We start from the raw sequence: 27,851 nt of genomic DNA, 5'->3' as shown, positions 1-27,851 counted from the left end.
GCGCTCAAGAACCAATCAGAAGCAGCGCTTCCTGGAGGCAGGGCTTTTCAAACTCATGACCAGGAAGCTCTGCCAGAGAACTTCAAACAAGTGTCTGGGAGCCTGAAAGCTACGATGCAATGCAACACATAGGAAGGCTTCATAGCAAAACATTGGCTACAAAACATCACAAATCACGGCAATATTTAGCAACCCACAATTTTTTTTCTTGCAATGTCGTGGGCAACAAAGCATCACTAATGTGAAGGAGCCAATTGGAAAGCATGGGCTTCACATACATGCAATTTGTAGCTCTGTTGTATCGCGAGAAAATTGCACGATTATGTCGCCCATGTGAAAGCAGCCTAAATGTGATATCATATCATAGTGGGCTGTGCTATAAGGGTAGTTTATTTACACTTTGAATTACATTACAATGGATTCTGTTGTGTTATGATAAGAGAGCAATAATTTTTTTAATGGGCTAAGATAAGATAAGTTTCTGTGCTGTGTTATCACAAGCAAGCAAAAATTTGCTGCATCTGTACCATAAGGTATCTTTCACATGGGATGGAATTGTCTGCAAGATATTGATTTTGTCAATTAGTGTGGAGCTCCTTGATTCACAGCAAACGTATCATTTAACTCTATAAGGTCCCAGGAGTTTTGTAACAGAAAAAGCATATGTCTATCTGTGTATATTACAGCAATAAAAAGCACAGAATTTTGTTCCTTAGATTCAATTAAAGTAAAATGAAATTAATAAGTTTAGTCTGATTGAATCATAGAATCATAGAATGGTAGAGTTAGAAGGGACCCCCATGGTCATCGGGTCCAACCCCCTGCTCAGTGCAGGATTCACTAAATTATCCCAGACAGATATTTGTCCAGCCTTTGTTTGAACAAGTCCATTGAAGGAGAACTTACCACCTCCCGTGGTAACCTGTTCCACTCATTGATCACCCTCAATGTCAGAAATGTTCAGAAAAAGATCGGTTTCTTAAAATCTGGCACCTACAGGCACATGACTACTCTGCAAAATAATAAATACCACCAGGAGTAAAATAAAACGAGATTCTATTGCATGTTACTTTTTATTATTAATACAAATACAAAGACATAACACACCATCTTCTTCTTTAAACAGCAGTTAAAAAGATTGAAGAAAAGGTGGAAGCAAAGAAAGGTAAACTTTTATTACGTGAAAATATCACATAGTGATTTGATAGCATAGAAATAACAATGCAAGTGTCTCTTTGTTAGATTCTAGTCCAATATTAATATGGTAAATGTTTCCTCATATGTGATAATAGGAAATTCTTCTTGTATCTATTACAAGCATATTAGTACACTAATATCACAATAAAACATATTCATAATATCACATTTTTATTCAACAGTCGAAACACAAGTGAAAAAAGAAGAAAAGAAGCTGATAAAACCAAAGGAAGGTAATCATGTGCATACAATTAAGGCATATATAGTAAACGAACAGTATCAAGCTAGGCAACCAGTTATCTTTTTTATTAGTCATATGTATACTGTTCTATTGCCATACAAGGCCCTTTAGTCCAGGGTTCCGCTGAGTTACTGTGTGCCTAAGCACAAAAGTAAATAACGCCAACAGAACTACACTTAGTGGCATGACAATAAGCATTTTAGATTCCTTCTAAATTTTGTAGAATGGCTTTCCATGGTCATATTGGTCCTGGATGTGATACGGTACTATATCTAAGGGCAAAAACACATGGGTGGGTACATGATCTAATACGCTTGCCGTTATGGAGTGTATTAGCACATGAACTGCCCTTTTTTGTTTCTTTTGACTATGTAAACCCTGCACTATAGCGCGCAAGGTTTAAAAAACAAACAAACAGGAAGATAGGTCCTGCCTTATCTTAGTCGCACATGTGAAAAGATAGGGCAGATGCTATATTTTCTCGGGCATAGTATTAATGCACAAAAATCACACTAGTGAAAATTAAAACATTGAAGTCAATGGTTTTGTTTCATTCTGTTTTGCGCCTGTAATTTTCACGGCTGCAAAACAAGACAAAATCGGTCCCATCTGTTTAAGCCCTCGACAAGAAAAAAAGAACATGCAGCAGTGTTACACTTGAGGAAAGGGGAGGATCTCCAAAATGTTGCAGGTATACTGAGAGGTGATTGCATCTGACACTAGAATGAAGAAAATGCCAGTATTCATGTAATGGAATGTAATTGCAACTGCTGCTATATTGTATTTATTGAAGAACCTATAAATCCTTGATTAGAATGAAACACTGCTGGATGGGCTCCTTTTTGCTTGTTTGGATTGATGCATCATCTGAGTAGTGAGTGGTGCATAGCATAAGTTAATACGGATTACTGGACTACCCTGTGTGTATTGTGAGTTGGATTCACACACAACATTTTTGTTGTCTATTTAAAAAAAAAAAATCTGATGTTTTTGTTTGTGCAAAAATGTACATTCAGATGTTTTTTGTCAGTATATAAAAATAAGAATGTCCTATTCACACAAGTTTTTATTTGCGATGTTTATTAGCATAGAGTTTTTACTCTGGGGATGATTATTTCCATATCAGGGCTCAGTCACACGGGCGCCGATGCGCCAGTGTTTCTGCAGGATAAGACCGCTGCACTGACGGTGCGGACGACTCTCCCCACCAGCCGGCAGATAGAACACATGGCCGGCAATGGAGCCAGTCATCCAGAGAGACGTCCGCACCCAGTGCGGCTGTCTTATCATGCAGTAACACGGGCGCATCGGCGCCCTTATGACTGAGCCCTCACAGTACACTGTGTTGACAAAAGTATTGTGACACCCACCAATCGTGTGGTGTCAGACGAAGGGGATATGAAAATCTGATGTGTGAGCATTAGGTATAAAGGAGAGAATCACACAGGCATATCCTAGTATCAGAATGCCAGAAGGCGTAGAGATGACTTCCAACGTGGCATGGTGGTGGGATGTCACCTGAGTGACGAAGCAATTGCACAGTGGGATATTGCAGAACACTTTGCAAAGTCCACTGTTGGCAATGTTATTCAGAAATTGAAGACATCTGGTGTGTATGCAGTGTAGCCACGTTCAGGGAGACCTTGTAAGCTGAGAGAATGTATGCAATGAAACCTTGTACAAGCTATGAAGGCATCATGCACACCGGCTGCTGATGCACTCACTCAAGAGGTTTAACAGGCTATTGGAATATCCATTAGCACAAGAACCACTCATAGTGAACTATACGTGAAGGGTTAACATGAACAAGCAGCTCCACACAAGGCCAAAATCACAGCAGTGAAAGCACATAGGCACCTGCGGTGGTACGTGGGGCATCATTCTTGGACTGTAAATGAGTGGAAGCGAGAGTTGTCAATAGCTGAATAACAGTACAGCATCTTCTGATGGTGGTTCTCTGGAGAGTAGTTTCTATGTGACTGCATTATTCCAAAAGTGGAGTTTGGAGTAGATTCTGTTCTGGTTTGGTGTGTTTCTGCTGGGAAGGGCTATGGCAATTGAGCATTTTGAAGTCCACCCTCAATGCCAAAGGGTACAGAGGCATTGTAGACAGTGTGGCATTACTTACACTGTGCAGTATTTTGATACAGCTCCATGTCTCTAACAAAATGACTGAGCACCATATCATACAGTACAGAGTGAGGAGGAGCAGAGAGTTGAGGAGCAGAACACCTAAATACTTCATTGGCCAGCTCATCATCCCATCATGTATCTTTGGGACGAACTAGAACATCGTATCCATGCACATTTATCATCCCTCATCCTCACCATCTGAAGCTCTCCTCGAGGAATGGAGGCAAATCCCTCTACATATCTATTGGAATTTGATGGAAAGCAGCTTAGGAGGGCTCCTACAGTCATTTCAACCAAAGGCGGCCCAACACCATATTGTAAAAATGTGAATAAAATCGAATTTCATCACCTTCTATGTATCCCAATACTTTGTTCAACATACTGTATTTTCTATGTGGCATTTGTATTGGTTTATCCTCCAATAGGCTTTACATTTACAAACATTACAAACTCTATTTTTTGCGTTTTTTAATACTCTAAACTTTTTTGATGCATGTTTTTAAGAGAATCTTGAATGAATAAGCCTTGTGCACTCAGCTTCAGGACCTAAAGGGCCTATATACCATAAGTAACTCTACAAAACCAATTCTCCAAAAGAACCTTCAATGTTTTTAATGCTTTAAATCTTTGTGACATCTGTCCAATGAACTAGAGTCATATTTGTTTCGATATGCTAATTACATACATTTATAGAAAGTGAGTATGGCTCCAGGATCAGAATATGCAAGGTCTATTTGTTCCCCGCGACCATGGGGATTCATAGGTTTGCAGCAGGGTAGTGCAGAAAGATAGGAATTTTTTTAAATGAAGTCTTATTTCATAGTTGCTTCATTTTTCACTTTAGTTGCATGTAAGCAGTAAAAAAAATGTTGCAAAGGTATACATAGTGTTCTCATTTATTTATATAATATGTATTTTTAAGGACTCTTTCACAGTAGCGCTGTGGGCGCGCTTTAGAGGTGTGCATAGAAAGCGCTTCTATAGGAACCAATAGTTTCCTATTGAAACATTCACACGAAAGAACACTAGACGTGCTATATTTGCGCACCTAACAAAGATAGGACAAGCTACTGTGAGGTCGCATGTCAGCTCCGTGGCGCCCGCAAAGATAATGCTTTCCATACACTCCTATGGGAGCTGGAAAGTACGCAGCTCGCACCACGGATTGTGTGAATGGGCTACTTCAAGCAGCTGAAATTAACCTGTTCACGTGATCTTTAGTGCAGTACAGCCTCGAGCTTTGCACGCGGCTATGTTGTATGCCACAGCGCTTATGGGAATGAGGCCTTATAGATATATGATTTCTAAAAGAATTGTATTACTGATCCTGGCTGTGATCATATATTGATACATTGTTTATTTTGTATATATTCATTATCATTTTCTAGCAAAGAAACATGAAGATACGGCAAAGAAAGGTGTGTTTTGTAGTAGTTTCATAGTAAATAAAAGTGCTGTATTTTAGAAAATAAAAGCGATGAAACATATAGTTACTATCAGCGCATATTGTAATGTGTAACAAAGGTGGAACTCAATTATGCTCAATGTGAGATGCTATAGATTTAATAAATACTTTTCTTTCCACCTAACACAGAAAAGAAGCCTGAACCAACAGCAACAAAGAAAGGTAAATGTATATTATTAATGTAAACATTATTTATTAGGTGTGCTGCACATGGGACGGAATATTCTGCAACAGCTGGATATACCTTCACTGAATTCCACACCAAAATCTGCACTGCGGATTTTGATGCAGAATTGCTGGCAGGAATCTGTATTTCAATTCTGCACCAAAATCTAAATATTAGCAGTGCATATTCTGGACTGAATATTCCGCAGGAGGCCATATTCTGCAATACTTTTGCAGAATATTCCAACCAATGTAAAGGTCTCCAAAAGTAAGGCCTTGTTTATGTCAGAGATCTTTTCTGAGGGAAGGGGGTACATTTTGATACAAGATTAGTTTGACAGCAGATACATAGAGTTTGCTTTCACTTTTCATTTTTAAAAATTATTTCAGAACCCGTTTTTAGAATCAGCCAGTTTGCACTCCATAGACATTAGTGAGATCCATTGATGGATCACAGAGGAATAGCTGAACGCTTATGTTTTCACATGCAAAGCTTCACCTTGGGCCCATTCCCCATTTTCAAGCTTTGAATTTGGTAGCAAGTCTTCTAGCTTTCAACTCCATTGTTAGGTCTCTTAAATGATCTATTGTTGCAGCACTAGCAAGTCAGTATATTTCTAGGGTCCTAAAAAAGTAGAAGCATATGCATCCTGAGACATATGTTTTGCTCCATCCAAGAAAAAAAAAAGTATATATGTATTTTTATATGAGATATCAGACATCCTATTCATAAGACAACATTCATAGCACAGTAGATTTAGATACAGTGGGTCAACTGTGTGAGTAGTAGCAGCATACCTCTAAAAAATGCAGTTAGCAAATAATCCCCGAGCACCAGTTTTATACAGTGAAAAGTGGCTACTGTGCAGTCATATTCAGTGATCGCAGGTGGTGTTTTTGCTTTTAGTTGTTTACTTTAGGTTTTCTTCTCTATTTGGCCAAACCACCATGAAGACTTCTTCCAGTCACAATTTATCTCTGCACAGAAACATCCTATCTTGATGCTACACCAATAACTCTCAGTGGTCCTTCACACAGATTGTGCCCCTTGTCTGCTTCACAAAATAATAGATTCCATAAAGAGTTCTTATTCTCCCATTGTGCCCACAGCAAAATAATTATGCCTCATTTCTGCCCAACTGCAATATAACCTACTTGCATACCCACAAACAATAATAATACCCCTGCTAAGCCCCCTATTAGTGATAGTTTCCTCCTCTCTCTTTGGGTCCTCCTGAAAGTAATAATACATAACAACTCTAAGAACTCTTTCTCCACCACAGTTAACAGTTCCAATAGTGCAAAAAGACTGAGATTGACACTGTCTTTGGAGAAGTCTCCCTGTACTAAACGTATTATCTCTGTAGCTGCCATAAAGCCTGAGCCAAGAAAAAGTACAGTGAGCATGGACTGCTCTAACCACTATATGGTTGTCCAAAAGCCCAGTCCCAGACAAGGTGTTTAGATGTGCTGTGTGACTTTCACAGTGCACTTATTATATTTGTGACTGGTTTTATCTACATTTGCCTGTATCTGTAGTCCCATCTGGCCTTCATGGTATTGTTTTTTGTCCCTGTTCTCCTGCTAGCATGTCCCAATCTGTGTTTTGCTGAGCATTGCTCAACTTCTTCTGGGAGCATATCCTGAATCTTCCTCTGCCACTTCAGATCACTCTGAGAGGAGGAGAAGATGCCAAGCTGTGTCAAGCAGTAGTGTGCTGAGGGTAGTCTATGAGCCCCATTTACTCAAAGGGTCAGAAGGATGGGCTGTGATCTCCTCTTTTATAGCTGTGTGACAGGAGCTATGTGATCATCAGCAGTTACTGTGATAGGAGTGCTTATGTCCCCCTCTAGATAGTTTCTGTGGTAGAGTCCACCACACAATAGTTATACTGACTGAGAAACTAATTATAAACTGAACACATGAACCGAAAATCTCAGCTAGTCAGAATTGAGATCATATGACCATCTGAGAAGAGAAGTCCAGGAGTTTTCCATAGATAAATAGCTAAACAAAGTTATACTAGCTGACATACATATAAATGTGTGTGTGTCACCTAGTGAAAAAAAAATCACTGGAATGGCCCTTTAAACATATATTAAAAGTTGCCATAGTAGCAGAAGCAGTAGTAGTGGTAATAGTAGTAAAACTTAAAGAAATTATATTGTGCATATCTGGTACAAACATTTCACAACCATAGCATAAAGCTAATATGTGATTTGTATTGCGGAATGAACAGTGAAAAAAGTTATATATACCGCAAAATAGTACTACTGAAAAGTACAACTCTTACCACAAAGAATAAGCCACCATACAGCTACTTCTCTTGGAATACTGTAATAAAAGAATTTTAAAAATTGTTGTGTCCCGATGCCAAATAGGTCTGTCAGTAGGGGCTTAAAGAAATGGTCTGATTAAGAAAACCTGTCTGCTTGCATTGCCCACCAGACGTAGGGCTTTACAATGCACATTATTTTTGCATAGTGTGTCTACCTACCCCCTAGTAGATACTATTGCTGCTAAGCCAAATGCAAAGATATACTGTAAAAACCCATTAATATGAAGGTGGCATTTGCCCATTCTCAGAACCAGTAATTGGTTATATTGATTTCATTATTTCATTGTTTTAAATGCCATTCATAATCTAATATTTTTTTAATGGGTGTAATGAAATATAAAACAAAGTGAACAAAAGGAAAACATAATGAATAATTAAATACATAATGAAAATTCTATACGACAAATGTGTACTTAATGCAGCATGTAATCTTGTGTATGTCTTAAGATATTTTGCTTAATACATCTTAATTAAAGCACTAATTAACAATGAAGCATCCTGATTAGCACAGTACCTCTGCTGTTGAAAATAATATAAACTGGAACTATTAATTAGCCAAGAAGCAGCATGATTGATACATTCCTTCTGTATTGTGCATTTGAATATGCAACAAATAGCAATGACATATCCATAAACTAGAAGAACCAGCGAAAGGAGCAGTTGTATGAAACGTACAAGTCTTTACATACATGTATATTACTTAGGTTGAAAAACTCTGACCAATCAGAGGCCGGTTTCACTCACACACCCATTCATGAATTCATGAATGGGTGAGTGACTGCTGCCTCTCAGCGCTGAGCCAATCAGGGGCAGGTCTGACTCACATCCATTCATGAATTCATGAATGGGTGTGAGTGAGGCATGCCTCTGATTGGCTCAGCGCTGAGCCAATCAGGGGGCAGGTCTGACTCACACCCCCTTCACACCCACTGCAGGACGGCCGCTCGGAGCTGCCGGCAGAAGGTGAGAATGCAATTTTTTTTTATTTTAACACATTTTAGGATGAATTGCAGGTAAGGGCTTATATATTTAAGCCCTTACCGACAATTCATCCCGGGCTCGCCCGCAGAGCATTGCTTTCAATGGAGACGGCTGTATTGCCGTCTCCATTGAATGCAATGCGCTGGACAGCTCCGGCCCGTTTCTAATGAAACGCGGCTAGGAGCAGATTTTCGGGCGATTTGCGGGCGACTTGCGCGCACCGGTCACGCGATTTGCAGATGCGCATCCGTCATGCGATCCGCAAATCGCGGCAAAAAACGCCCGTCTGACTAAGCCCTGAGACACAATTCCTTCAGCAGTCAGCCGACCAATTAAGGTGCATTTGAGCCAAACGTACCAGTGTATTATACCATTGGAGTGTGATCTTCATTAGGCCTTATTCACATGGGTGATGTGTTTTTACACTGGTCTCATCGCATACATAAGAAACAAACAAGTTGCAGCTACAATTTGCACTTTCTCGCAATTTCACATGGCCACAGCCTGGAATTCCTTCAGTCAGGAGAAATGCTTAGCATGGCTTCTATTATTTAAATAGAGCTAGCTGACATGTTTCAGCAGTGCTAGCTAATTCTAAGCTCCCTCCCCCTTCCTTTGCCAGCCGCTCTCATAAAAGCCACCAGCTGATCACGACTGAAAGACCTATCTTTTCTGACCACGCCAGTGTATTCAGCTGCCGATGTCCTATCTTCGTTGGCCAAACATTTTTACTAGGCCATATAATCAGTCATCTGAATGAATGCATTGGAATCCAATGCTTCCGATGGTCGCATAAAAACGCTCATGTGAATAGGGCCTTAATGTCCCAACATGCGTGCTACATTTACCTGCTTTGTAGGTCAGAGTTAGAGCTTGCTTCCACTCTGTATCACTAAATGTTTGAGTCAATTCTTTCTCCCACTCTCACAACGAATGTTTTTTTAAAACTAGCATAATCATGTATTAAAGTACATATCGGTTTTAAAGGGGTTGTCCCGCGCCGAAACGGTTTTGTTTTTTTTTTCAACCCCCCCCCCCCCCGTTCGGCGCGAGACAACCCCGATGCAGGGACGTAAAAAAAAAACCGCTCAGCGCTTACCTTAATCCCCGCGCTCCGGTGACTTCTATACTTACCGGTGTAGATGGCCGCCGGGATCCTTTTCCTCCGTGGACCGCAGCTCTTCTGTGCGGTCCATTGCCGATTCCAGCCTCCTGATTGGCTGGAATCGGCACGTGACGGGGCGGAGCTACACGGAGTCGGCATTCTGCACGAGCGGCTCCATTGAAGAGAGCAGAAGACCTGGACTGCGCAAGCGCGGCTAATTTGGCCATCGGAGGGCGAAAATTAGTCGGCTCCATGGAAACGAGGACGCCAGCAGCGGAGCAGGTAAGTAAAAAACTTTTTATAACTTCTGTATGGCTCATAATTAATGCACAATGTACATTACAAAGTGCATTATTATGGCCATACAGAAGTGTATAGACCCACTTGCTGCCGCGGGACAACCCCTTTAACTATTTAATTCCTTTAGAGAATATTTTGAATCTAGTTGGGTTACCCCTGAATAATAGAAGTTTATGTGTATGTAGAAAATGTTGTATTTGTATGTACTTGTAATAGTCCTCTGAAGTCAAAGAATATTGAGACCTTAGTTGTTTGAATGAGATAAAAGAGTTCTCTTGCGATAAATGTGCGAAGTTAGAGATACCTATCGAGTTCTATTTTGATATATTTTAGCAATGGCTAGTATATTGGAGCAAATTCAAAAAGATGTAATCCTCTGGCAGTGCACCCTGGGGTTTCATACAATAATTATTATTTTCCCCAAAGCCTTAAGGATATGTGAGTCAATTGGAAAGGTGTGTGTTTATCTTGTAATTAGAGATTTGTCAAAGCATTTTCAAGAGAAGATATGAGGTCTGTTAGTGTTCAAATAATATAATTTACATAGCGATACTTTCAATGAGAGTGATCACCAATCTGTATTCTTTTTGATCAGAGTGCTTTCCCTAAGAGCTTGTGCCAGTGGTTCTAGGGTGAATATAAAGATCAACAGGGACAGTAGGCAACCTTGTCAATTCATTGAATGACAGATGAGCGCTGCCTCCGCTTCCAGGAGGCAGGGATTTTTAAATCCCTGGCCAGAATAAAATGTTGAAGAACACTGCCGGGGAGCCAGAGAGAAGAATCACTAGAGCCCCAACAGCGTTGATAGGTGATGCATTAATTTTTTTAAATTTGTTCATTCAGCTAGGGCTTATTTTCAGGGAAGGGTTTATATTTCAAGCCCTCCCCCAAAAAATCACTTTGGGGGTTGCCTGCATCCCTTTGCTTTCAATAGGACGGCAGTAGCGGTGGCCCCATTGAAAGCAATGGGATAGCATTGTGAGTCCCTGCCACAGCTGTGACAGGGGATTCTTTCGACCCTGTTGCAGTCCTGTGACAGTGTGACAGTGATGTTCTCTCGCTCCACCCCATTACCCCCCTACTGCTCACCCCCGACGCCCCCCTGAGCACGATCAGACCAGTAAGCAGTTACTCGAGAAGAGCAATGCTCACTCGAGTAACTGCTGTATCCGAGCGTGCTCGCTCATCTCTAATTTTTATTAAATAGGTACTTTTCAATAAACATTTTTTAATGATAATTTCTGCAGTCCTGACTCAGACATTGATTTTAGGGTTGTTATATTGATTCATGTGTGGGACTTACATTTTTGGTGGGATTATAGCTGTCTTCATATAGGATTCATAATCTATAAACCAGTAATTTTGCGTCAATTTTAATGGCGGTATTTAATAAAGATACAGGCCATAGGAAGCATTGACATGTGCGAGTACAATATCGGTCCTCAAACACTTAAGTTTGAGATTGAAAAAAATCGCAAATGCTTACAATAATTTCAATAGTAAAAATCACAATGCACTCAAATGCAATTTTTTATTGAGAATCAGCAGGGTTGACACAACAGTGAATCAATATAATCTACAGGTACAACACATTTTACAGTGTCCTCAGAAGCTTTACATAGACTATGTTTGTAATATCCAATGATCTAACTAGAAATACAATTGAAAAGCAATGAGACAAGGAAAAGAAGGAAGGGAGGAATATATAGTGGAAACGTAGTTGGAAGTTGGAAGAAAAACAAAAAGGGGCGGGGGTAAGGATTAGTCTGCTTAATTAACTTTATACCCTTAGGTAAATTGCGTTTAGCCTAACCAAAATGCATTAAATACAAATAAATCCTTATTTGTGAACCTGGGAACAGTAACTTAATTGTAACAATTTGATCTGTCAAAGTTATTTTCTCGGGCTTATATAGGGACAGGATTCACTAAGTTGAAGAATTGCTGCCAAGGACTCCACATCTGCACAAACTGATTTACTCTATCATTCCTAATTGCAAATATTTTCTCATACACGCAATGTTCCGCGAGAAGTTGTGTTATTTCGTTCAGAGAAGGGATTTGTTGTGATCTCCATTTCCTCACTAGAAGTAGTTTTATTGAAAGAAGGTCATGAGATACCAACTTTCTATATTTGATGGGAATGTTATCTATCCCTATCAGAAGAATGGCTAATTCTGGCTTTGGAGGAATGACAATTCCAACAATTTTTCTAATGAGAGAGAAGAATTCTTGCCATATCTGTTGAATATAGGGGCAACTCCAGAAAATATGCAATAGAGAGCCCCGGTTCCCGCAGTCTCGCCAGCATTTATCTGAGACGTCTGGGAAGAAGTCTGCTAATCTGACTGGGGATCTATACCATCTTGTAAGTACCTTACTATGCACTTCCAGCAATGAGGCGCAGGATGAGGCCCTATTAGCCCACAAGTGAGCACTATTCCATTGTGTTATTGAGAAAGACTTTCCCAATTCCCTCTCCCAAATCAGTAGATGGGCTTTCTTTTGAGGATTGTGCGTATGATCTCCGCTTCCACAAAATACTTGGTATAAATCTTTTAATTTTACTTTATAGGGAGGGGGGTCAAACATAAAACTATATAAATACAAAGGCAGCGAAGGATTGTGGAGGGGAACTGTCGACCATATCCCACGGACTTGGGAATAAAGGAGAAAATCTGTATCCAAGAGACCATATTTATCTTGCAAACATTTAAAGGTTTTTAATTCAGGGCCTTCAGCAAGATCTGAAATAAACTTAATTCCCTTTGATCTCCAGTTGTGTGTATTTAAATTATCTGACCAGAATTCTAAGGTCTCTATCGGGAGGGAAGTTGACTTCCTGGGGGAGTGATTTTTTGAAATTTGTATTAATTTTCTCCAGATTGCTAAAGAATTGTTAATCATGGGATTTTCTGGACTCTCAAGATTGGGATCTACACTTGAACAAAGTAGCAAGTTCCTCAGGGATTTATATCCTATTGCACTCTGTTCAATATTTGGCCAGCTAATCCCTTTCTGGGGTATACACCAAGCTCTCAACTGAGAGATTACATTTGCTTTGTAGTAAGCTTCTAGGTTAGGGACCCCCATTCCTCCATCTTTCCTGAGGTTATACATAATGGCTGCGGCAACTCTAGGTTTCTTATTTCCCCACACAAATGTCATCAGTTGTTTTTGCAGACTTTTAAGTAGTTTGGCAGGGCATTTAAGTGCAATTGTTCGAAAAATGTAAAGAATTTTCGAGAGAACCATCATCTTATAAACCACTATTCTCCCTAACCAGGAAAATTCTGTTTTGTTGTAGTCTTCAAGACTTCTCTGTATCCCTTCCATCAAGGAAACTACATTTAAATCCATTGTATTTTTTATTGGGGAAGAAATTGTTATACCTAAGTACTGGGTATCTTTCAAGTCCCATCCATATGGAAATTCTTTTTTAATTTGAAGCATAAGCTTTGGAGGGATATTAAAGGAGATGTCCCGAGGCAGCAAGTGGGTCTATACACTTCTGTATGGCCATAATAATGCACTTTGTAATGTACATTGTGCATTAATTATGAGCCATACAGAAGTTATAAAAAGTTTTATACTTACCTGCTCCGTTGCTGGCGTCCTCGTCTCCATGGTGCCGACTAATTTTCGCCCTCCGATGGCCAAATTAGCCGCGCTTGCGCAGTCCGGGTCTTCTCCTCTTCTCTATGGGGCTCCGTGTAGCTCCGTGTAGCTCCACCCCGTCACGTGCCGATTCCAGCCAATCAGGAGGCTGGAATCGGCAATGGACCGCACAGAAGCCCTGCGGTCCATGAAGACAGAGGATCCCGGCGGCCATCTTCAGCAGGTGAGTATGAAGACGCCGGACCGCCGGGATTCAGGTAAGCGCTGTGCGGGTGGTTTTTTTAACCCCTGCATCGGGGTTGTCTCGCGCCGAACGGGGGGGGGGGGTTTAAAAAAAAAAAAAACCCGTTTCGGCGCGGGACATCTCCTTTAATACCTAATATTCTTGACTTGGACAGGTTGATTTTATAATAAGAAATTCTCCCAAAAGAATGAAGAAGTTGAGATACTGCTCTGAGAGACTCTAGAGGGGAAGTTAACATTAAAACTATGTCATCCGCAAAAAGTCCAATTTTATGGTGCCAGGGGGACTCCTCTTTTGTTGTTCTTTATGCGAATAGCTTCTGCTAAGGGTTCCATTGTCAGAACAAATAGAGTGGGAGACAGCGGGCAACCCTGCCTGGTCCCGTTTGTTATCCTAAAGGAATTGGAGATAACCCCATTAATAAGGACCCTAGCAGATGGGGCACCATAAAGAGCTTGTATAGCTCCCAAAATTTTACCCTCAAAACCCATCTTCCTCAACACTGAGAATGCGTAACTCCAGTTAATCCTGTCAAACGCCTTCTCCGCATCCAAAGTAAGAAGCAGAGAAGGCATCCGGGAGACCTCCAGCTCATTCATAATGTCTATTAATCGTCTAGTTGCGTCCGCTGATTGCCGCCCTTTGACAAAACCTGTTTGGTCACTATGTATAAGGTCAGGTACTATTCCAATGAGTCTCAGAGCTAGCATTTTTGCATAAAATTTTCTATCACTATTTAGTAATGATATTGGCCCAAAATTTGCGGGAGAAGATGTATCTTTGCCAGGTTTGGGGATTGTTACTATGTTTGCTTGAAGCATTTCTGGGGGAAGAGAGCCTTTCAGCATTGCTTCATTAAAGAGATTTCTCATATGGGTCACTAGTTGGTTTTTGTAGATTTTAAAGTATTCATTGGTGAACCCATCTGGACCTGGGACTTTGTCCTTCTTAGAATTGTCTATAATTTTCAGAACTTCCTGGGAAGTTATAGGAGAGTTCAGAGTTTCTAAATGTTCTTCTTTAAGTTTTGGGAGATGGGTGGAGGACAAGAAATTACTCATCTCTTCTTCAGTGGGTTGTGAGAGGGAAGGGTCCCTTTCAAGATTATATAGGGACTCATAAAATTTCCTAAATACTTCAGCTATAGCTGTTGGGTTAGATAACTTATTTCCAGAAACTGGGTCAACTATAAAAGGGATTGTTGCTTTGATTCTTTTCTGCTTGACTCTGTTTGCCATTAGACGTGTAAACTTATTATTGCTAGTATAATAGTTAGTTTTAAGAGATTTTAAGTGTTTTTCATGTTCGTCTAAGAGGATATTACGTATTTTAAGTCTAGTCTCCATAAGAGAGTCATGGAGAGAGGGAGTTGGGGTGGATTGCATTGATCTTTCCAGTACTGCTAATTCAGCTAGGGTGTTTTTGAGAAGTTTGTTCTTTTCCCTTTTATATATGGAGCCCTGTTGTATCATCAAACCTCTAATAACAGATTTATGGGCATTCAACAATGTGAATCGACATGTCTCTGGAGTGTCGTAAAGTTGGAAATATTCCTCTAGTGCATCTTTGAAAATCTTTTGGCATCTTGGGAGTTTCATCAAGAAGGTGTTATTCCTCCAGTGCCCAAAGGTTGGAACCTGGGGACCCACCCTTAACTTGAGGAAGATTGGGCTGTGATCTGACCAAGATGTCACTCCAATTTTTGCATCTAACATTTTTCCAAGAACAGGGAAATCCACCAGAAACATGTCAATTCTGGAAAACGTTTTATGACGACATGAGTAAAATGAATACTCTCTTGAGTTCACATTTTGGCATCTGAAAGTGTCAAACAATTCTGCATTGTGGATCCAGGAGGATAAGGTTGGACCTCTACTTCTACCAGCATGACTAGAATCTAAAGCGGCATCTGCTATGAGATTAAAGTCTCCACACACTATCAAATTTCCTTGTTGCACTTTCTTTATTTTCCTCATCACCCTGGCCAGGAAACTTAATTGTCTCGAATTCGGAGCATATATATTGACCAGAGTCATGAGGAAGCCTTCTATCTTGCAAACTAAAATCAAGAGTCTACCATCTCCGTCTGACACCTCCGTTACTAGCTGAAAGTTCACTGAGCTCTTAATGGCAATTAGAACACCCGCCTTCTTCTTAGGAGCATTAGCTGTGAATATCCTTGAGAACTTGGGATGTGAAATAAAGGGTGCTCTGTCTTTGGTGAAGTGAGTCTCTTGAGCACAAAGAATGTCTGTTTTAGATTAAATAGCCTCTCTCCACATAGCAGATCTCTTAAAAGGTGAATTAAGTCCCTTGACATTTAAAGATAGCAGGTTCAACTCCATTTATGGTGAAGGTTGTAGGAGCAATGAGAGAATTTTATTTGTGCTTTCAAAGTGATCAGAATTCTTTTGATAGACCAGCATAACAGTATTGAGGGTATTTTGCAGACACATCCAAAAATAGTTCAACATAGAAAAGATAGAAAAAAACTTTCCATAACAGGGTAATCAACCTCTTTAAAATAGGGTAATTACAACAAAAATGGACCCTTCTGGACTTGGGCCTTACAGAAACCCAAAACTGAAAGGTCATGCTCGGGGGTGTACAAAGTTCAGCCTGCTGTGGATGAATTAGTAACATTTAGCACGAGCGAAACAGCTAAAACTGTAAGTCGATATCAGAGGAGAGCCAGTTCTCAACGAAAAGTGATTGGTTTTCTGTTTGGTTTATTAGATTGCTTGTAGGACCAATCTTTGGTTATGTAGGGAGGAGTGTCTTCTTTTGGTGGAGGGAGGTTCCATTTCTCCAGTAAGGATTTACCTTCATCAAAGGAAGTGATGACACTGATGTTACCTTCCTTGTTAATGATGAGCTTGGTTGGAAAGCCCCACCTGTATAAAAATTTTTGTTCTCTCAAGATAGCTGTGATTGCGGAGAATTTTCTGCGTGCAGCCATGGTGGATTGTGAGAAATCAGAGAATAGTTTGATGTTATCAAAAGGAGGAGGGAGATCTTTACGATTCCTGGAGAGTTTCATCATTTCCTCCTTAATATGATAGAAATGTACTCTGGCAATAACATCTCTAGGGGCGCTGTCTGGGACATTCTTAGGTTTTGGAAGCCTGTGAATTCTGTCCAGAATAAGTTCCTCTGGTTTGGAGTTTGGGAGTAGAGCTTCCATAAGGTTTTGAGCATATTTATTAAGATCTTCTTGTCTCACTAACTCTGCTTTGCCTCTGAATTTGATATTATTATGCCGGTTACGATCCTCCTGATCTGCCATTTTGCGTTTCAAGGTTTCAAAGTCTTCCTCCAGTTTGTAATGAGCATCAATTAGCTCATTGTGAGAGCTTGTTATTTCACAGGTTTTGCTCTCAAGATGGTCAACTCTATCACCCAGATCTGATATAGCAGAGCTGACTTTGGTGTTGAATTCTGTGAGGTCCCTTTTCAATGAACCTCTCAGTGCCAGCACCATGTCTCTTATAAAGAAACTCAGATGCAGCCTGGCTGGAGCACTCTATGTTTAATATGGGGTCTGAAGCTTCTCCATCTTCTAACCAGGATTGACTAGTGTTATTATGCATGGGCAGCTCTCTCCTGGGCTTCCTCTTTTCTGGACTCTCTCTTGGGGAGATTGCTGTTCCTTCCTCCTCACACAACACTAGTTGTGGGGGAGAAGATGGTGACATGCTGCAGCTACCCCCCTCCTTCTCTGTGCTGTGATGGGCCAGGCTGTCTCTCCCTTGTTCCTGCATCTGCAGTGATGGCTGCTCGCTGTGTGGGAGCTGAGGGTGCCTAGTGTGCTGTGTCTGGTGGGGGGGTGAGGGGCTAGAAGAAGCCCGCTTACCAGCTCTTCCAGGTGCAGGATCCTCCATTTTCTTCTCCTCCTCTCTGCCACATGCTGGATAGAAGTCAGTCAGACGCTTAGGACCTGACTTCCCCAACTTCCTCCGTGACATGGCTGTGATCAGGAACCTCTCTGGCACTTCCACAGAAGAAATGTTGAGTAACTCGTGTTGCTGTGAGTTGCTATAGCAGGTTAGGCAGCAGAGCTATCTAACTCACATCCACCATTAAGTCCATCCAGGCCACGCCTCAAATGCAATTTTTTAAAGATTCCATAGAATCTTCCAGTGAATGGAACATCAGTGAGAGACCAGCATCCTGCAATGCGTATGCAGGGCACTTTTGTTTTGGACACCCTCTTACTGGTCAAAATGTACACAATCCCGTGCATGCAACATTTTATAAAGAAGCATTCACATAAGCATTCTATTTAGCTGCCTCACAAATACAATACTGTAGGTTACTAATAACTTAATTCTACTAAAAAATAGTACAAAAAATAAATGTTATAAATATGACATGCCCCTGCAAATAAAATACCCAAATAATATTTCTCATTTAACAATACCATCTACTGTATTTCTTGTATTATTTTAAGTCCTTTGCCTTTCCTACAGTTTTATGAAATAAATCTAATATAGTAATATCTCTGGATGAAAATCCCTAAATTGTCTTTTTTAATGTATTGTAATGTTCCTCTTGAGTCAATGAAAGATTATGTAAATTAAAATATACTGTGCTTTGAATAGGGTAATATAAATCATTTTATACCTAAGAGGCAAAAAAGATGTATAGAGAGCTATTGGCGTAAGCAGGGGTGGATGTTGTAGTCAGTGCTGTAAATCAGCAAATATGCAGTAATTGAATTGTACATTATACCTGAACATATAAATGCAATTTATTAAAATAAACTTTCATGAAATTTGAGAATTGTTTATTTATTGCTAATTCTCTATATGCCTGTAGGTCCTAATCATTCCCAAATCTATTCAGAAATAGCAGTAAATAATCAAGAAAAGTATTTTCATATGTTTCAGAATAGCTTTTTAAAGTTTATAGCAAGTAATTAATATACTGGGAATAGTCATTTGCTGATGTATCTTTCTGTAAACTCCAGAGAGAAATAAATAAGCCATTTAAACTTAAAGGGGTTCTTTGGACTTAAAAAGAATTAAACTAATTGCACAATATGCAATAACTTAAAGGGGTTGTCCCGCGAAACAAAGTTGGGGTATACACTTCTGTATGGCCATATTAATGCACTTTGTAATGTACATTGTGCATTAAATATGAGCCATACAGAAGTTATTCACTTACCTGCTCCGTTGCTAGCGTCCCCGTCTCCATGGTGCCGTCTAATCTTCAGCGTCTAATCGCCCGATTAGACGCGCTTGCGCAGTCCGGTCTTCTCCCTTCTGAATGGGGCCGCTCGTGCCAGAGAGCTGCTCCTCGTAGCTCCGCCCCGTCACGTGTGCCGATTCCAGCCAATCAGGAGGCTGGAATCGGCAATGGACCGCACAGAAGACCTGCGGTCCACCGAGGGTGAAGATCCCGGCGGCCATCTTCGCAAGGTAAGTAAGAAGTCACCGGAGTGCGGGGATTCGGGTAAGTACTATGCATTTTTTTTTTTTAAACCCCTGCATCGGGTTTGTCTCGCGCCGAACGGGGGAACTATTGAAAAAAAAAAAACCCGTTTCGGTGCAGGACAACCCCTTTAAGTAAAAAAGCCCATTGTCAGCTTTTAAATCCCCTGCTCCAGTGCTGTCAGTCCAGCTGTACTCTGCTGCTCTCTGTCTCTGGTCTCCTACCCAGCTGGAATGATGATGTGATTGGCTAGAACGGTCACATACTGGTATGGCACAACATCACTTCATCTACGGTAAATAGACAGGAACTAAAGTGACGGTGTGACAGAATATAGAATTTTTTTACTAATCTTATGCCATTTTCAGCTATCAGATTTTTTTAAAGCCTGGAAAAACTCTTTTAAGAAAACAATTTTTTTGTCCTGCTTTACAGCAGATAGGGACAAGTCTCTGGTGCCCAACTTCTGTTCCTATTCAAACACAGCTGTTCATGCCAAAAGATTAGTGTCCTGAACATGGGTGCAAAAGAATAGCTGATATGATTATAAGGCCGGTTTCACATGGTGCACATGGTGCAGTGCAATGCGAGGTTTCCCCACTGAAAACAATGGAAGACACTCCACGATTCTCCGCTGCGGCTATCAGTCATGGTGGAGGATCACTACTTCCCCAAAGTGATTTGAGGAGGTTTTGATGCAAAAATGTTTTGCATTTTTTTTATCAAAGAAAGTGCTGCACCATTTTTCCTTTAAATCACAGACACCATGACAAAGCCCAATGCATTCCAATATAAGTCAGTGGGGTTCACTGGGTGCCGTTGGTGTCGGTCATATGACTGATCTGGTACATAGTCAGTTTCACTATTCTGCTCCTATGGAATGGAATTGACCAATGCCGATGTGAACAGAACCTGAAAGTGACTGCAAGGGACAGAGCCAAAAGTACAGGTTTTATTACAGGCTGATTGAAGGCATATATGTGGATGCATAGGTTACCTCATAGCTCTTATCACACAGGCAACAGCAGTGTAAATTATTATTTTCACTTAAGAGGCACCACAGAAAAATTGAAAATCACATGGTTGCCCATCAAAGCAAAAAAGCTTTGATTTTAATGGATGACAGATATCTTCCACAGCAGAGACATCTACTTGAAAAAGCTCCCTATTACTTGAGTATGCTCCAATATAACAATTTTAAGGAGCTGTCCTAACAAGAAGGGGTCGCATAAAACCTGCAGCTTTTATTACTATTTTGCCTTGGTTTTTATATGACTGCCCCATGAAAATCTTAAAATATTAATAATATATTATTTGCTATTCATTTTAGAACCCGCTATTAAGAAGCAACCAAAAGAACCGAAGAAAGGTAATTTGCTGAATAATAATTACACATATGTGACAAGTATGAAATCATAGTTGTTATCAGCTAAATCAGTGATTTTCCACACTAGCCTTACTATAATTTGCCCCAGAGCATGATGTACCCAATACATGAAGAGGCTCATACCTCTTCATGATGTATCTTGGCATCTCTGTGTGCCTGGTTCAGGAGTAAATTATACATAAGTCTGTCAGTCTAGGAAGGCTACTCTCCCTCCTGACAAGTTCTGCATAAAAGTCTTAGAAACTGGTGTAAAAGGTTTTGTACAGGACCCCCAACACAGCTAAATTATTGGTGTATATGTTTTACATATTATTACTTACCATTCACTGTACAGAAATGGATTCAAGTAAGTTAATCAGTCTGTGCATTTCACCTATTCTCTTGGTCTTGCCAAGTGAGAATTTACATCCTTCGCCTAATTATTACTCATTCTCTATCAAATAAATACGTCATACAATATGGTGTACATTTCCTATGCAGTATCTACTAACATTTATTTTACCTTGGATACCACCAGTTTCTACAGTTTTAAATCAAGACCAGCTTTATAATGATAATAGGCACTATATAAGTCAGAGACAAAACACTGGAGGAACAATCCAAAACTGATAGAAACGGGGGTTTATCAAAATAATGGAAACACCTGGATGAGCATTATCAATTCTAGGTGTTTCCATTATTTTGATAATCCTCTTTATGCTGTGATTTCAAAATACAGTGTAGTAAAGGGCATGCAAACCTTTAAAAAGTGTATAATGGAAATCAACTTGCATTTTTAAAAATTTTAGTTTAATTTAAGAGCCATACAAATCCAGAAAGGACACTGTAAGATCCAGAATCTGTACATTTCCCAGGTTCAAGTGATGAAACTCTTGTAGTACAATATTAGGCCAAACGACTTAAAACAGCCCAGGGTCCCATCCATTGATATAAATGACATCATCTTTAACTAGAAATGTTTGGGTATTGTACTGATATCTCTGTTGCTGATAATTTTTTTCTCTAACAGAGACTTCAGTAAGGCAACACAAAGTGCCAGTGCAACCCAAGAAAGGTGGTTAAACTTAGCATAACATGTTATGCATAGAGGAACATAAGTATTAAGATTGGTGTTTCACATGTCAGTCTCAAAAAAACACCTCTTAAAATATTAGGCGGATCTCAGACCGTTCATGCACCATAGAATGAAATCTATACCAGTTAGGAGTTGCTGTAAAATTTTGGCATAATGTATGTTAGTTTCTATCATAAATTACACTCAAATATGACGTGCCAGTATTGCCACACCCATACTTATAGCTATGCTCAGTTTTGCAGAGGCGGAAAAAAACAGCAAAAAGTCACAATTTTTGTGCATAAACCCATAGCAACTTTTTGCCAACAGGAGGAATTAGGTTATTAAATAACCCCTGTTTAAACAGTCTTTTTATATATTTATACTCATTGTAAAAAAAATCAAGCAGCTAGAAAGAGTTGTTGGAATTGAATGAAACTTTATATATGTGATTGCAACATTGATGTAAGTGATTACAATATCAGAGTAGAAGGATAATTTATTGTGCAAAACTGAACTCTGTTGGACCACCTATAGGATGCAAGATGTAATACAGACATGCATGGAGACATACAGGTTCTATATAGTGTTCTGCAGCATGTTGTTCCACATTTACTGGAACTGAGCCTCTAGATCATGCAAACTCATAGGCTGTCAAAGTTGGAGTCCCAGATGGTCCTATACATGTTCTATTGGCAATAAATATGGCAACCGGTCAGGACATGAAAGTGTGGCAATATTGTGGAGGCATTCCTGCGACACTCTCTTGGAAGCCATGACATGTAAAGCAACATACATGGCTACAAATTGTCCTGAACATATCGTTAAGCTATTATTCTCTCTCATACCATCACTAGGGGTGACCAACTGTCATAAGCAATTGCCCCCCCGGACCATCACACCAACAGTGGGGACATTGTGGCGCTCTACAGCAAAGGCAGGATTGAGGCACTCACCCCTAGGTCTCAAGACATAAACACGGCTGTCGTCAGTGCCCAAATTAAACCTGGCTTTTTTGCTGAAAACATCCCGGTTTCACTCTGCAGCAGTCTAGTTTTGTTGTTCATGACACCACTGCAAATAGAGGCGATCGTGAGTGTCTAAGGCAGTGCACATAATGGGTGGCATAAGACCAAGTATCCTTCAACCAAGCATGTGGAAGTGGTTCTAACATATACAGAGGCCTGTACCGATGATGTCAACTGTCTGTGGATGGCGGACAATAAAACAGTTGGAGGTGCTCATGCTTCTTTAATGATCAGACAATCCTCTCTTTTGGTGGTCTTTTCAGGGCATCTCGAGCTCGGTCGCCTTGTGTATATGCCCTCATGCATCCACTGGTCTACTAGCTACCAGTAGTATAGAGAGACAGGAGAGGTAGATATAAAAATAGCAAACAAAAGTGCCAACAGCCCTGATGGTAGACTGACGGCTCCTTTCCACGCATTGAGCAGAGTACCTACGATTTAAGTTCAGTTATTTTGAGCAGAGCAATTATCATACTACAGTGAGTTGCTGCATGAGTTGAACTGTATATACAGTAACAGGATTATTCAATATTTTGATTAGAGTACCTACTGAACCAAAAGTTCAGTTATTTGACACAGAGCAATATACATGTTATAACGAGTGACTGTAGGAGCTGAAAGTGTGCTTAATTGAACTGTATTAATGGCAACAGGATTATTCAATAATTTAGTCACTGTGCTGAGAACTTTTTGAGAACAAATAAGTGCAGGATTGTACTTGTCAAAAAGTGAATTACAAGTCACCTGGGAATCAGATTTACATCCTTTTTGAATTGATTTTGATGAGGGGTATAAGGGACAATCTATTATATCTGATTCAACTACCCATAGACAATCTTTACACCCAGTAGGCTGGGTATTATTGATATGTCCTACTGCATTAGGTATGTTTTCAGCATTTTTGTATTGTGTCTAGTTTGTTATATTGGCTCATTTTTAATATTTCAGTATTAAAACTTAAGTTTCAGTGGTTTTCCCAGCACAACCTAATAGAGGGATTTCTAGTATTTAATAAATGTTTACTTATGCGGTTCTCAAATATATTGGTTTAATTAGCTTTAAAGGAGCTTTACAGAGGTTATACAAGTACAAGTCATTATTTCAGAGCTGCTCACTAGACAGTAAATAAATAAAAGTAGCAATACCTCACCTGTTCCGCCAACACTCCCATTTCACTGGTGCTCAATCTTCATGTCGCTTTACTTCAAGCTGCAGATATTCATCAACAACAGGGACAAGTGGTCACTGCAGCCAATCATTTCAGCTGTTAATTAGCTAAAGCAAGTACATGTCCCTGTATTGGGACTTCATACCTCCGCACTCAGAAGTGATGAGCAGTGGGGGAACAGGAAAGCTTAGACAGCAAATTAGGTGGGTATTACTATTTACTGTTTCTATTTACAGAAACTCCTGTGAAGAAAGCTGAAAAAAGAATTGAGCCAAAGAAAGGTAATATGTTTTATCATTTTCTCAAACATGCTATCAATAAATTCATGGACAGATATTTCTGTAGTGCTTGTTACATACCGAGCGTTTCACTGCAGACTCCAATTTAAAAGAATTGAAGAGCCAGTAGATCTCACGGAAGTTAACTGAATTTATGTTCTGGAGTAATACATGAAAATATACTTAGCTTGTTACTGAATATCCTTTTCCTCTGTAGAGATTCCAGTAAAGAAACATAAAAAGCCGACAGAACCTAAAAAAGGTAACCATCTTAGGCATTGGGGTAGATTTGTCAAGTACTTACACCAATTTCGGTTGCCCGGGGCATTATTTATTTATCAAAATTTATCTGCCAGTTTGCTTAGAAATATCGCTGAAAATGCTACCAGGTCCAACCTAATGCTGTTTTTAGCTTGTTGATGAATCTGTACAGATAAAAGAATCCAGTGTTAAAGGTCTTGTCCCAATTCTGGTTGTTTTGCTGCAGGAAGCAGACAGCTACATACACTACATAGGGGACAGGGTTGGTACTGCAGCTTGAGCCCTATTGAAGTGAATGGGACTCAGCTAGCAGTACAGCCACTATAACAGTATAGCCACTATGCGATGTATGGAGCTGTCTTCTTTCTTCAGCAAAACAGCTAGAAGTCAGACAGTAGTATTGATTAATTTCCCAATTTTCTTTATTTTTCGTTTTCCAATACTCCAAGTTCGTGACCATTTTTGTCCTATGACAGACACATATGTGTATCATGAAAAAAATGTAACTTTACACCTTCAAATTCATCTGCACAATAGAAGTCTATGTGAATGCTACAGTACTTGTCTGTGTACGATTATGTTGGTACTTACTGTAGTCTGATGTCCAGATGTAGCGATCATTAACATGATCTTCATGGTGTGCCTATGGTGATAAGGCTGTTCTCCTACACTACTTGCATAGTGCACCGCTAAATTAAAGGAAATGAGAATAAATGCACTATGCAAATAGTGTAGTGCATTGTGACACACTATGTTATTAATGTAACATACTGGTGATTATGTTGATGATTGCTACATCTATGGGACAAATCCATGGTAAGATCAGAGCCTTAAAGGGAATTTATTCCCTTGGACCAACATCGTAAACTACAGTAATGAGAGAATCATTTAAAGGCTGCACAGCAAATTTGTAGGGCAAAGTGGAAGAACAGGAGTAAGTATAAAAATACAATATACAGGTTTGAAATTAGGGAACTTTAAGCTGTTGTCTAAAGCCTCAGTCACACGGGCGCATCGGCACCCGTACACCGGCGCCGATGCGCCCATGTGACTGACACCAGCAGACGGCCATACCTGAAGACGGACGTCTCTCTGCAGCGCTGGAGGAAAGAACATGTGACCGGCTTCATTGCCGGTCATGTGTTCTTTCTTCCGGCGCTGCAGAGAGACGGCCGTCTGCAGGTACGTCCGTCTCCTTCCTGCAGTCACACGGGCTCATCGGCGCCCATGTGACTGAGGCCTAAGGCTGTAGTTTATGGGGATGGTCAGAGATAACAGGATCTCTTAACTATTTCTCATGTTAAGAGATAGTCTCATGAACTGATGTAAATAAAGCCACTATAGAATTATTGATAAAAACATACCACGTGACACAAGAGGCTAATTGGGCCATCCATGCTTCGGATATATGGCCATTAGAGATGAGCGAGCATACTCGTCCGAGCTTGATGCTCGTTCGAGTATTAGGGTGCTCGAGATGCTCGTTACTCGAGACGAGCACCACGTGGTACTCGTCTCGATTAAACGAGCACTGCCCATTGCTTTCAATGGAGCCGGCTGTATTGCCGGCTCCATTGAATTCAATGGGCTAACATCGTTCTGCCGGGACAAGGTGAGTATATTTTTTATTTTTACACATTTCTGGATGAATTGCAGGGAAGAGCTGATATATTTAAGCCCTTCCCGAAAATTCATCCCACGATCGCCCGCAGCGCATTGCTTTCAATGGAGATGGCTGTATTGCCGGCTCCATTGAATTCAATGGGCTAACATCGTTCTTCTCTGCCACAGCTGTTACAGCTGTGGCAGAGGAGAACGATCTTTATGCTGACAGTGCGGGGGGGGGGGGGTCTCACTCTTGCCACTATTGTGGCTTAATAGTGGGACCTGGGAACTTGAGATGCAGCCCAACATGTAGCGCCTCGCCTGCCCTATCCGTTTCTGTGTCGTTCCCATCACTTTCTTGAATTTCCCAGGTTTTCACAAATGAAAACCTTAGCGAGCATCGGCGATATACAAAAATGCTCGAGTCGCCCATTGACTTCAATGGCGTTCGTTACTCGAAACGAACTCCCGAGCATCACTGAAAGTTCGACTCGAGTAACGAGCACCCGAGCATTTTGGGCGCAGCTGTCATCTGTGACAGATGCCGCAAAGGAATTCTTCATCCCTGCGGGGAATAAAGAATTCCCTACCACAGCTGTCACAGATGACAGCTGCGGTAGGGGATCCAGCTGCCGACATCCTGTAAAAACAATTAGAGATGTGTTCTTCATCCTGGTGGGACACGGCTGCAGCAGACAGGTAAGTATTTTAATTTTTTTTTTACACTAAAATTCTTGTTTTTCAGGGAAGAGCTTATATGTAAAGCCCTTCCCTGAAAAACAATTCAGGGGTTCTGGCAGGCCATTGCCTTCAATGGAGCTGCCGGCAGCATCCGCGGCTCCATTGAAGACAATGCATGCATTCCCTATGGTGCACGCATGTCCTATCTTTACAGGCACACACCTGTAAAACATGGACATGTGAACACACCATAGGGAATGCATTGGTTCTAATAGAAACGTGTTTTTGTGCGCCCGTATGTACGCACAAAAACACGCTTGTGTGAAGCCCCCCTTAGATTGCATGTACTGCTGTGCCACCCCTCCCATTCTTCTGACTTTTTACCCTTAAAGTAATACCCCTTTTATTTAAATTTAACCCAGTTTGGAGGTTGCACCTGCATCTTAGCCTTAAAGGCATGCTCCATCCCTGCAGTCCAAAAGTAAAGGGATCACAACTCGAAAAAATAAGTGCATACCTATGTAATGTGCCAAATCTAATTCTCTAACTTTGTGGTGTCGTTCAAATTTGAAATTTGGCACAACTATTCTTTAGGTCCTAAATAGAAAAAGTAAAGAGTTCACAACTGCAATATTCAATTCTAAGCGTGAAAAACTGCGATACATGAGGTAGTTTTTTTCTCAGAAATCATAAAGCCTAGGGAACTGATTTGTATTCTGAGGAGAATTTGCTTCATCTCTATGTGTATATACTGAGGAGAATATACCTCACCTCTGTGTGTATAAACTGAGGAAAATCCACTTCACCTCTATGTGTATATACTGAGGAGAATATACCTCACCTCTGTGTATATACTGAGGAAAATTCATTTAACCTCTATGTGTATATACTGAGGAGAATCTACATCACCTCTGTGTATGACTGAGGAAAATCCATTTTACCTCTATGTGTATATACTGAGGAAAATCCATTTTACCTCTTTGTGTATATACTGAGGAGAATCTACCTCACCTCTGTGTATATACTGAGGAAAATCCATTTTACCTCTATGTGTATATACTGAGGAGAATCTACATCACCTCTGTGTATATACTGTGGAAAATCCATTTTACCTCTATGTGTATATATTGAGGAAAATCCATTTTACCTCTTTGTGTATATAC

General features: G+C 40.3%; 1 protein-coding gene across 26 annotated transcripts in view; it reads left to right on the top strand.

The window, feature by feature from the left end:
* TRDN (triadin) overlaps positions 1 to 27,851 on the top strand; it is a 630,780-nt gene that overhangs the window by 443,162 nt on the left and 159,767 nt on the right. For 25 of the 26 annotated variants that reach the window (XR_010793132.1, XM_066606567.1, XM_066606610.1 and 22 more), the window contains 7 exons: positions 1,127 to 1,165; positions 1,380 to 1,430; positions 4,960 to 4,989; positions 5,166 to 5,198; positions 20,557 to 20,595; positions 24,100 to 24,144; positions 24,359 to 24,403. Coding sequence is in view for 25 of the 26 variants with exons in the window: in XM_066606567.1 (XP_066462664.1) it covers positions 1,127 to 1,165; positions 1,380 to 1,430; positions 4,960 to 4,989; positions 5,166 to 5,198; positions 20,557 to 20,595; positions 24,100 to 24,144; positions 24,359 to 24,403 (282 nt within the window). In the remaining variant the exon portion in view is untranslated. The remainder of the gene's footprint in view (positions 1 to 1,126; positions 1,166 to 1,379; positions 1,431 to 4,959; positions 4,990 to 5,165; positions 5,199 to 20,556; positions 20,596 to 24,099; positions 24,145 to 24,358; positions 24,404 to 27,851) is intronic. The other variant, XM_066606540.1, reaches the window with a different exon arrangement.

Source organism: Eleutherodactylus coqui, chromosome 1, assembly GCF_035609145.1.
Source record: "Eleutherodactylus coqui strain aEleCoq1 chromosome 1, aEleCoq1.hap1, whole genome shotgun sequence".
In the NCBI taxonomy this organism is placed as follows: Eukaryota; Metazoa; Chordata; class Amphibia; order Anura; family Eleutherodactylidae; genus Eleutherodactylus; species Eleutherodactylus coqui.
This window is presented reverse-complemented; position numbering and strand designations above follow the sequence as displayed.